This window comes from Pinus tabuliformis, chromosome 1_1 (genome assembly GCF_031772625.1).
Source record: "Pinus tabuliformis cultivar Carrire ecotype Pingquan chromosome 1_1, CPIR1, whole genome shotgun sequence".
Taxonomy (NCBI): domain Eukaryota; kingdom Viridiplantae; phylum Streptophyta; class Pinopsida; order Pinales; family Pinaceae; genus Pinus; species Pinus tabuliformis.
The window spans coordinates 609329450-609342068 of record NC_142297.1 but is presented as its reverse complement, the minus strand read 5'-3'; the positions used below and the strand labels follow the sequence as shown (position 1 = coordinate 609342068).

Sequence of the window (12619 nt, the reverse complement as noted above, 5' to 3'; positions counted from 1 at the left end):
TCGATTTCAATGACTCGGTCGTTGTAAAAAATACATTAAATATTTAATTTTTTTTATAAAAAAACATAATTTTAAAGATTTTCATTCATGTTTCCAAACACACAACATTAGAATATAGATAGAAGACAACATATGATCAAAGCAGGCTCATGTATATATCCATTATATCAAAATGGCACCCAGTGCACTGTTCAATACATACATGATGATGATATAGAGATCAAAACAAAAACACACAACCAAGGAGGTTAGAAATGGCCTCTACAGCAAAAGTAAACTGCGACTAGTACTACTGGCTAGTGGCGTCACTAGCTACTGCTAGAGGAGCCAAGATCATCTAGATCAACCTCTGGATCAGAGTCAGACAGGGGGCCCCATGGCTCCTCCTCATCATCATCTCCAACTGCAACTGTAGAAGTGGTAGCACTAGCAAGCTGTGCAGCAGTTGCAAGCTGAGATAGACGAGATATGTGCTTCTGTCGTGGCTCCACAGAAGAAGCGCCTGCAACTGGAGGACTTGGGGCTGGCCCTGAGGCTGGTACAAGTGGATCAGGATCTGCATTCAACTGAACATTATGTTCGAGTGTTGCCTCCACTTGTAAATCCAAATCAAGATACATATCATAATCAAACTCTGCTGGATGACTCTCCACTACCCAATTTGATGTTGGATCAATGTATTCCAACACAATGGGATTTGAATCAGGTCTTTTGTTCAGCGATTGGTTGCGTCTGAGCCGGAGGTTGTATTGGACATAGACTAGATCATTTAACTGTTTTTGATCCAAACGGTTTGTGAATCCTCTCAAAGACAAACCAATTGCGCTCACGCCCAGTAGCACTGCAAGTTTGACTCAAAATATGAATTGCAAACCTCTGCAATTCAGGAAAATGGCTACCAAAAGCCTCCCACCATTGTGCTGCAAAAAACATAGCAGTGTAATGAGTTAGCTCGGCAAAATTACAAATTATATCCAACTTTCAAATTATAAACGATGTAACGAAACAAGTATTAAGAATTTGAAAATTGAAATCTTTGTTTACTTGGCTCATTTACTTCCCTTGCAATCTTTGCTAGGTTCTTCCCAAAGGTACCTGAGGCATTACTGAAGGTTGTGGCCTGTCGGTGTATCTCCAGCTGATCACACTCCAATGGGATCATGCGATCAATACAGTCAATCAATCCATCTCTAACCTCCCCCTTTAAAGCTCCTGTCGCCTTAGCTTTATAATGATACCGTGGGTTGAAAAAATACCCAACTGCATGTATAGGGCAATAGAGTTGATTGTTCCATCTTTAGCCTCATAAATGAAGCCCATAGCCAATCTTTCCCCATCCACCAACCGTAGCACCTTAAGCAATGGCTCAGCAAGCTTCACAATCTCTGTTGCCTTTCTCCAAAATATTTCTTCATTAACTTTCTTTTTCAATTCTTTGCTTCCAGTTTGTGAGACCACTGGCTTTGATTCCATTCTTCACTGGAAAAAATCTTTTGCAAGTTTCTATGTTGTGAAAGCATAGATTGCAATGTCAAAAAATGAGTAGCAAATCTAGTGATGGCAGGCCTAATAATATCCTGCCCCCTATGTGTTTCCTCATCAGGCTCAAGATCTATGAATGATTGTAAATAAATTTTGTTATGCTTTTGGCACAATGTATAGTGTTTTTGACCCAATCTAATTTGCCAATAGGTCTACGCAATGTGCAGCACATGGGGTCCAATAGATGGTTCTGTGCTTTTCCTCTAATAGTTTACCAACAAGCACATAGTTAGAGGCAGTGTTACTTGGGAGCGGGAGCGAAATTTTCAAACGCTCCCGGTTTGGGAGCGAATCCCAGAGCGTTTATATATATATATATATATTATATTTTTATATTTTGATACATATATGTCAACAAAAACATGTAGAATTATGAATTAGATATAAAAAACTCGGTATTAACCCGGCCGGCCGAACCGAATCCAAAGCCGGGTCACTTTTTTTTGGCTTGGATCGGACCAACTCGGCCGAGTCGGTTCCGAGCTCGCTGGTTTTGAAAACAGAGGATAGAACATAAATAAAAAGCAGAAGACAAGCCAAGACAAGAGGACACAAGATGTGGCGCATGCCAGGGACAAGCCCCAATGTGGGGAAACCCTTTGATCAATTCTTCTTATTATTCTTCAAAAGTTCAGCAGAGAGAGAGAGAGAGTACAATATACAAAGTTTACTTGCCAAACACAGTCAAATCTGTCCAGTCAAACTGCAGTCAACAGGATACCCTAACCAGAATGTCAACGCTGGTCAAATTAGCAGAAATCTTCCTCCAAATCAGCTTGGTCAAACCCAGTCAATTCAGCCTCCAAGGACAGTCTGAATCAGCCCAAAACAGTCCTGAAAATATCAGTCAAACTTGGTCAACGCAGAGTCAAACCTGCGGTCAACTTCTCTGTGGTCAACGCTGGTCAAACAGCTCAGAATGCCTCGATTTTTGTGCCCAGAAATGTGGCCTGCCCAAACAGAATTTCTCCAAGAAAAATCGCAGTCAAACAAGGTCAACTGCTGCCCGGTCAACGCTGGTCAAACCTTCTGCAATTTGGTCAACGCATGAAACAGAAAATCACAGACTGTCCTTCGCATGTGTGGAGGAGAGAGGCTGCCCAGAAATCCGTACACCCAATCAGATGAGGAGAGAGAGAGATATGCAAGTGATGAATGATTGCTCAAATGAGGTAGATGCTCCTTCTATTTATATGCAACGTTGAGGGTGAAGAGACATGACTTTTGGGCTTCTGAGCCTACATTAATTTGCTGGCCGACCTTGACAGTTTGTCCATAAAAGAAATAAATTCATAATTCCTTTTGTACATGTCAGAATGAGATGATCTTTAGATCAATCCTACACCTGTCAGAAAGAGGAATCCAATAAAAATATGAGCTGCATCATATGAGCTGTCCAAGGTGGAGTTTGGCCCTAGTTGCCAAATTTAACAATTGTTGATTGTTTTGTAGTTTGTTGATAAACTTCTACTTTGATGTTCAAGCTTGCAAATGATGCGTTTTGTTTCTTAACTTTCCTTTGTACTATTCATCTTTGTGAAGCCAAGAATTCAACGCTTTGTTGTTTGGGTTTTCTTGTCCTCTTGGGGTTACTCCTCTTTGTTTTGAGAGTTTTGTTACTGTTATTCGAGTTACCCCTCTGCTCTTTGTGAGAGTTTTATTTCTACTGTTTGGTTACTCCTATGTGTGTTGATGCCTTAGGTGTGTCTATCATAGGGACATTTCCCTTGTGCATTCTCCTTTGTAGGTCTATATGCACTTAGGGCATGTCACCTTATAGTCTAGTCCTATGCATGTTGTGTTCACCATGTGCCTTTCAACTTCTAGCCCCCTTTTTTTCTTTGTGTTGATTGATTTTCTTAATGAATTATTTGCAACCTTGCTGAAGAGATTGATAAACTCGTCTAAAAAAAGCTATATTGGTAGGATCTGAAACATAAGAATGACAATGGCACATTCCCATAGTATACAAAAGATTTATTCTGGAAGTCTCGATGCCCTTAATTGGGAAAACCAACATAACTAAAGGTTGCACCTCTGTATCTCATTGTATTAACTCAGTTGTTCACCATACAATATTTTAGGTATTCTACAACTTCAATCAACCTGAATCTGTTAGCATATATTAGATTACAACCCCATTCCCCTAACCGAGGTTAGATCATAATGGGTCAAAACCATTGGCTGAAAAAACACAAAATGGACCAAAAACAAACCAAATTCTTTTTCTGAGGGGTTTTGCTCTGAAACACCAATATGGACTTCCCCTTGGATGCCCTTGAGGTACGACGTGACTAGGTCTACATGCAAAGAATGCAACACATATCCAACACTTATCAAATAATACCTCTTTTTAAAAGTTTGTTAGCTTGACAAACTTATGACAATGTTTTTTAATCAAATATAAGTTATACCTTCTTGAACACTTTTTTTTTTGATTTTAGACTCAATCGATCTTTGACTCCATTCTCGGATCAACAATTGCTTAGATGCCATGTTAAAAATGAAGACACAAGATACACACAAGTTGTGGAATAGGATATTTTATTTTCAATGGAGTCGTTTAATACAAGGAGGATCTGTTTTTCTTTTATCAATTAGAATTTAGGTAGTTGTGTTCCTAATGGACCTAACCACTTTATCAACTAATAACCACGTAATTTATACTTACTATCTTCATTAAAGTCAAATATTGTGACTTTATTACATCTAACTTAGGCATTGAAGTGTTAATGCTTCATTCATCATCAATTCTTTCTTGACATATTTTCTGATGTTTCATTACCAGCTTCTTTTTTTCTAACAGTGATCCTTTGAGCTTGGATTGTAGAAATGCATCTGCTTAGCCCCTACAAGAAGCTCTTTGATGCCTTTGAGGATCCTTTGGCAAGGTTCCATCAGCTTTGGGCATCCTCTAGACTGCATTTTCTAGCAAGCCCCTAAGGATCCTATAATTGATAACTTTGCTAACTCTTTTTAGGAGAGTGAGGAGAATTTGTAGGAACTTTCCTTTTGTTGTCGGCCTTTAGAGGGGGTTTTAGAGTACTTGTGTAGGGGTAGCTCTCCTTCTCTCTCGCTCTCTCTCGATCTTCATTTTTTTCTTGGGTGAATCTTTCGATTATTTATTCCTTCCCTGTTATATTGCTTCGATATTTGTAGAATATTATTCATGGCTAGGGTTTACACCTTATTATCATATTTTTACTATAGTTTTCCTCATTGCAATAGGACACTGAGGAGTTGCTTTTAGCACTCCTCTTGCTGTTATTACTGGGCATTCTATCTCTAGTTCCAGTGACATATTTCAGTCATTAGTGGAAATTAATATATTTTCTTTTTCTTTCGTTTTATGTTTTTGTTTTGACGACAATCATTCTCTTCAGCCACTTTATTAGTGCATGTATTATAATATGTGTAAATCATTCACAAGGCTTTTGCATGGTTTAATGCAAACTTTGATAAACGTTTTCCCTTGGAACCTTGGTAATGTATTAAACTATTACTGCAAGAAAGTGCATTTATTTTTTTGCTTGTATATAGAATATTGTCAAGACAAATACTCATGCCAGTATGCCTCATAATTTTTAGTTTGCTTTGAGAAGTGTTATTTTGGGAATTGATGAAAATTGTGCCCATATTATTGAACAACTTCACCATTCTTTTCTTACGTCATGATTTGCAGGACAGATTTATCATTATCACCAGAAGATACCTGGCTGCCTATTGCAAGTATACTAATCTGCATTCTACATATTCAGGTATCTTTGTCCCGTTGGCTTTGTTCTTGTTAAAATTCCTCCTTCCCTTTCCGCCATATTTATTGAAGAGCAGGACATCTAGAAAATTTTTTATGAGACGTGTAGGCATGCACTCTTATATGTAAGAACATTAGGTAGTGGATAACAGGCATGCACAATCTAAGTAAATTGTGGTGCACACAATTTCCTTTGAGGGTGTACTTTGCGTCAACCTAAAAAGGGTTATGGCAAACGAATAGATATAAAAAATTGTTAGTTTCTTCGTATGGAATTCACTTTGCCCGCTTTGATCATATAGATATTGCTCGAGCAAGTATTCATATAGTTTATAAATACTCCTTGAGGTATAGGATTACTGCTGCCTTGAAGCAGACTAACAATTTCTCCAAATTCTAAATTCTCGAATCAAAGGAAAACACCCTTAAAATCCACCTAGAAATGACTCACTATATATAGCTAGGGATTTATCTCAATGTAAGTTATAAAAATAAGGCTAAGGAGAGGAGAAAGACATACCATATAGTGGCACAAGCCATTGAGAAAGATAATTTCTCAAGTGTGGAGTGAGATACTCAAGTGTGCTAGGTCCAAGGAAGGTGCAGGGGTACACCATTGGAGATCCAGATCAGCCAAGCAGATCAAGGACAAATCTAAGGCTTGATTAGTTGGATCAGATCCAGGGTATGTTGTAAATGTATTTTCCTCAGTTGGGCCATTATCCCAGGATTAGAGCCCAAGTAGGTTCAGATTATTAAGTTAATGAAGAACTATTGATTGGGTAGAATTTGTATGTGTCACATGTGATTGGTTGTGTAATATTTTGCTTCCACTGAATAATTGTGTTAACAACCTAGTTATGCTTTTATTCAGTAGATTGGTTATAAATATGCTAGGAACTAATTGCCAAGTGCTAGGTTCAGGATTTAACATGGAAGCAAAGCGCAAAATCTGAAAACTAATCTCAGAATTTTAGGGAGCCAGGTTCGTATCAACATCACCGAGGCTGGGGGAAAGCTGCAAATTAAGTTTTTTGGGCTGAGTAAAAGAATTTTCCGTACAACTTTTGTAGTAACAGGTTGAGTAAAGTTAAAGGCATTAAAAATAAAGGGTTGACGACTGAGGGTCTAGCTGAGGGTGGCTGACAACCCAAGACTGTCAAACCTTGTTGCTAGGGTTGATAGGTTGGCAATAGGAACCTTGTGCCAGGAGACAGGACTGGAGGTGGTTTTGCAAGTGGCCATAGGTGATAGGACAACAACTGTTTGGGTTAGCTGCAGAGCATTGGGTGGCAGGAGTCAACATGCATAGGGATGTGTTGTTGGGTTGCAAGAGATGGGACAGAGTGTGCAATACATACCATCAATAGTCGAGGATAACACATAGGGTTGGAATCGAGCCATTGGTAGAGACAACTACAATAGAGAGTGTGTGAACACCAGGTGGAGGAGACAACTAGCTGAACTAGGTTGATAGTGCATGACAAGCAACCATAGGGCTGGTCGGCAAGACAATTTGTGTGTAGAGGTGAGTGCCAAGTCAGGGACTGTTGGCAGTTCGGGGAGACATAGGTCACGTCATGTGGGGTAGAGAGTGTTGTGTGATCACATGAGCATTGATGGTCAATGCATAGGCCGACAATCAAGGAGTGAACTCAGGGGTTGGTGTTTGCAGCCTGCAACATAGTCGCTAGTTGTAGGTCCAGAATCTGAAAGGTTGATAGGCCATGCATAGTGCAAGTACAGTGCCGATAGACCACATGAAGCACAACCACTGGTTCGGTCTCATGAGAAGTGGTTGTGGGCCGAGCAATGCAAAGCATTGGTAGAATCAGTGAGTCAGTGCATGGGTTGGGTGTAGGGTCAATGTAGGCATTCATAATGTGGGGGAAAGCCACTAAGATCTGCAACAGAGCCAATAGCAACTGACAAGGCTTACCAACAAGATTGGCAAAGGTCAGCCTTCAAAGGGAGAGAGGGAAACTGTCGCAGTCAAGGGATTGGCAGTATATTTGGGTTCCTAAAAGACTAGGCAGATTTTTTAGATTAGATCTAGTAAAGATGACTGCAGTGGGTCTTTGGTTTGAAGTTAAGCTGGCGGAGCCTCAAATTTCCTGCCTTGGAAGGCTAGGGTCACCCTAGTTCTAAAGGACGATCGTTGGGAGATTGTTCGAAGGTGATTTTGGAGTTGATAGATCCCAAGGAGAAGGACGCCCTAGCTAAGAGGGAGATAAAGACATAAAGGGTACTCTTAGATGCAGTGAAGGAAAATTCAATCCCTCACTTGACTGAGAAGAAGTTAGCCAAGGAGATATTTCTTTACTCTTGGATGCAATGAAGGACCATTTGATCCCTCACTTGTCCGATAAGAAGTTAGCCAAGGAGATGTTCAATGCTTAGGTGGGTCTATACTAGAGCAAGATTGTTAACAGGAAAATGGTGTTGAGGGACAAGCTCCGGTCTACGCAGATTACTAGATCTTCATCTGACACAATGACAAGTTATCTGTTGAAGATTACTCATTTGGATTAGCTTGCAGCAGTTGGGGAAAAGGTGGACGACACAAAGTTAGTAAATGTGGTGTTGTGTGACTTCCCAAAGACATGGGATTTGTTCGTCAAAGGAGTTTGTGCTTGAGAGAACCAACCCTCATTTGAGATGCTATGGGATGATTGCATCCAAGAGGAGATGATGGTGCAGTTAAAGGCTAAGGCCAACAATCTGGAAGATGACGAGGACTTGATTCTTGTCGATAAGACCATAAAGAACAAGGGAAAAGGTTCGAGCAGGAGTGAGGACTTTGCCTCACAATCAAAGAAGAAGGAATTGATTAATGTAAAGTTTTTTGCTTGTTATAAGATATAGCACGATGCTTCATAATGTTTAGAAGGGAAGAAGGGTAGAAATGGTATGCAGTCAACTGTAGGTACATTAACAAAAGCTTAGGTGGAAGAGTTTGCTAGGAAGTTTGAAACTGAATTTATACTTGTTTCCTACCTTTCCTCGAGCACCATACTAGTTGTCCCATAACTACTAGATAGTGGAGCCACACGACATATGATAGGAGCATGAGAGTTGTTTGACAACCTGGAAGAGTGAGACTCAGAGTTGCATGTGGAGTTTGGTGTTGATACCAAACATGCAATGAAGGGAGTTGGAACAATGATATTCTAGCTTGAGTTAGGAGACAGGTTAGAAGTGAAGGGCATTTTGTGGGTGTTAGAACTCAAGCAGAATTTGTTCTTAATCTTTATGATAGAGAAAAGGGGATTTGGTGTAGCCTTTTAGGATGGGCAGACTAGTGTTGATAATATCGGTATCGGGAAAATATCGGCGAGGGTCCAAAAAATATCTTATCGGCAATATCGGCGAAAATATCGGCAAATATCGGCAAGCATAAAAAATGCATAATATATTCATTTTTTTTTTTCAGATTTTTAAACATATAAAGCAATAACAACATGAAATAAACACATTGGCACATAAATATGAAGAAAACACTGATATATATGATGTCAAATAGAAATGATATATCAAAGGCGATACCAAATCGTGCTAATCCCTGATAATTGTCCATTCAAGGACTCAAATGTGGAGAACCAATACAAAATAACATCACATATAATAATAAAAGTATCTCATCATCATGAGTTACATGTAGCATAACAAATAAAACTAGCAGCTATCTATCTACTGCCCTCTCCCCCTTTTACGGGAAAACATGATGGGCTGTTTGCCAGGCCTGCCCCTAGTAGTAGAAGGCCCTGACCCTGCCTCTGCACCTAATGTCAAATAATGAGTGCTAGGCATGGAGCTATGCTCTCCCATATCTATAGCAGATGGTGTTGATGCTGATGCTCCCGCAGTGTCCTCCTCCTCCTGCTCCTCCTGCTCCTCCTCTAAGTGCTGCTGCTCCTCTGACTCCGAGTCCTCCTCTTGCTGCCCCTGCTCTAATGGATCATCTGCCACTGGCTCTAACCATGAAGGTGACTCCTCCAATATGGGCTCCACAGACTCCACCCTCCACGGAGACAATACATCAATATTGTCTAAGGAAATGGCATCTGGATCCACTGGTGATTCTATTTGCCTCACTCGAAGTCGGATGTTGTAATGCACATACACCAAATCGTTGAGGCGTGCGAACTCCAACCTGTAAGAGTGTCAAAAAAAGTAATGAGTCTTGAGTCTTGACTCTTGACACTTGAAGGTCATAAATTAAAAATTAAAAATTACAATAAGTGTAATTGCTCAACTGAAGGCTTGAGTTCAAAGTTATACCTGTTGCGCTTTTTGGTGTGTATTTTCTCAAATACACTCCAATTGCGCTCACACCCTGAAGAGCTACATGTTTGACTCAAGATTCGTATAACCAATTTTTGCAAATTTGGTGCCCTTGCACCATAGCTTCGCCACCAAATATCTACAACAAAATAATGAAATAAAAAATTCAAAAACTTAAAAGTTAAAAGTTAAAACATAATTAAATTCAAATTTCTAATTTCTAATGAGTGATGCCTTGTCACTTACGTGGCATGAAGAGGGCCCTTTCCCTAATGGCATCATCAAAGCCAAATAGGCCAACACAATCCTGATAACACTGTATCTCGCGATTGATTTTGCTACGAAGCTCAGGATCAAGTACCATCCTCTGAATACAGGAATGGAGCCCTTCCATCACCTCGCCATCAAAATCAAAGTTGCATTTGTATGAAAATGCGGGGTTGAGGAAGAGTGCTGCTGCATGAATGGGTCGATGAAGCATCCCTGTCCACCGACTATCGATCACATCCCATAACATCATCTGCCTATCAAAGCCAGCAGAACCCTTATCTGCATAATAGGAACGAATGGCCTCCTTGGCCCTATCCATGCCCTCATACAAATAAGGCATTGCAGGCTTCTCTCCATCCACCAATCTAAGAACCTTTACTATAGGTTCGCTAACTGCACATGCTTCTTCTACTCCACGCCAAAATGTCTCAGAGTACACCATTTTTGCAATGGCTATCCCATCAGGTCTCCTGCTGTATCTACAATTACGCCAATCATCAGACACAAACATTTGCTTCAACTCGAACTGACATCGAAGCAAAGACTGAAGAGTAATAAAGGTTGTGGCAAAACGTGTGATGGCAGGACGCCGCAACTCCTTGTTTCTAGTGAACCTCCTCATAAGGCTAAGAACAAAAGCATGGTTATAAATAAACTTGGGGATGCTCCTAGCCATACCAACTGCCTCCTTGATGAAGGAGAGTTTCCCCATATCCTCAAGCAACAAATCAAGACAATGCGCTGCACATGGAGTCCAGAACAATGTGGGATGCCTCTCCATAATCATTTTGCCGGCAGACACATAATTAGCTGCATTGTCTGTTATGACTTGCACCACATTCTGCACACCAATCTCCCGAATGAACCCATCTAACAACTCACATATCGTTGCTACATCTTTGATATGTTCTGATGCATCCAATGATTTAATAAACATGGTACCTTTAGGACAATGTACCAAGAAATTTAGAAGGGTCCTACCCTTCCTATCTGTCCAACCATAAGACATCACTGTGCATCCAGTGACTTCCCATGTCTTTTTCAACTCCGCCAATCTAGAGTTGATGTCCTGTTTTTCTGCTTGAAGAATTGGCCCCCGCAACTCCTCATATGTGGCACTTTTGTACCCTGGGCCCACAACAGCAATAGCATCACACATTGGCTGCCAATATGGATTGGTTTTCGTGATGCTGAGAGGTAAGTCGCTCCAAAAAATACACCTCCCCATGACTCTATCTGCTTCTTGCTTCTCCTTTTTTTTAACAAGCGATTTTATGCCAGGTTGTGCTCCAGCTCCTGTTCGTGGAACAAAAAATGATGACCTCGCATTCACACTAGCAGTAGCATGTGATGGTGTGCTAGTTGTGGAGCCCCTCCCACTAGGGCCAGTAGGCCCACTACTCTCAACACTAAAATCAAGAGAACATATCCCGAAAGATCTACCTGCACGTTCAACTTTGTTTCTTTCCGCCTCTTCCTTCTTTCTGTCCTTTTCTTCAATTGCCTCAAGAGCTTTTTGTATAAGCTCCGGACTAGAAACTGTACAAATGCCAACATCATGTCCAGTGAGTCTAGCAAGATGGTATTTCAGTCGTGTAACCCCACCTGTCATCTGGGTCCCACACAATTTGCATGAAAGATATGCACGATTTGTCCCACCATCAGGGGTCCCATACTCCCAAAATGGGTCCAAGGCTTTTGGCATATTTGTATTTTGTAGTGGGCTAACTCAAAAGGAAACCTACAGCACCAAAAAAAAATTGGAATTAGTAACTTAATAAGTAATACGAAATTTTCAAATTACAAAATTCAAATAACCACATCATTACAAAACAGTTTTAACTTGACTGTTGAATAGAAGTGTAATACAAGTTGACTGTTGAAGTGTAGTGTAAAAAATTAAAAATATATAACTGTTATGACTCATGATGACAGTGACATAGATTGCTTTCTTGCTTTCTTGTTGGTCACTGTACTACATGTATACAGAATTTTGAATTTAACAGTGTCAAACAGTGACTGTAGTATGACAAGAACATTCTTGTTGATCACTGTAGTTACTAGTATGACAAGAACATTTCCAACCAGGTCACGTCTCACTGTCATCACAATTTACAAATGATTATTGTTCTTTTGATGATCAAAGTTACTGAGTCGCTGGAACATAGAGCACTGTCATATTGCAGAAATTAGAACGCTGCCATTCCTTACGTTGTTGTCATTGTTATCCTACAGCTATCAAAGACTTATAACTTATAACTTATCACTAACTAGTTCAGCATTCAAACCATGACAAATGCCAAATATTATCTATTCAGTGGGTTATAATTTTGTGTTAAACACAACTAGCTTATGTCAGATTCCATGTTCATTTTGTATGGGTTTACGGTTACCAGCAAATCCTTTTTTCGTCTGGAATGGGGTCAAGCTCTTGGGAAATTGCTTTGGGGATAACGTGAGGCCCTGAACAGGGTCAATTTCTTGGGAAATGTCACTTGACGGATATAGTAAAGCCCTGAATGGGGTCAATATCTTAAGACATGTCGTTTCAGCAGTGTTGATAATAAACGTAACGTGTATAAACTATAAACTTAAAGTAAAGCCCTGAAAACTCTGTTACGTTTAAGGTACCTGTATGACAAGTCCACCCTCCTTCACTTGTCCACAAAATCCTCTTTGAGCAGCTCGGTCAAGGTCTGTAATGAAGGCAGAGTTTCGGTCTTCTTCTTCCACGGAAAATCTTGAGCTGGATTACAGTCACACCACAGC

General features: G+C 40.2%; 1 protein-coding gene across 1 annotated transcript in view; it reads left to right on the top strand.

The window, feature by feature from the left end:
* Positions 1-12619, top strand: part of LOC149214753 (zinc finger matrin-type protein) — a 209884-nt gene that overhangs the window by 52306 nt on the left and 144959 nt on the right. Inside the window, exon 4 of the mRNA XM_089392387.1 lies at positions 5225-5300. Coding sequence (XP_089248513.1) covers positions 5225-5300 — 76 coding nt within the window. The remainder of the gene's footprint in view (positions 1-5224; positions 5301-12619) is intronic.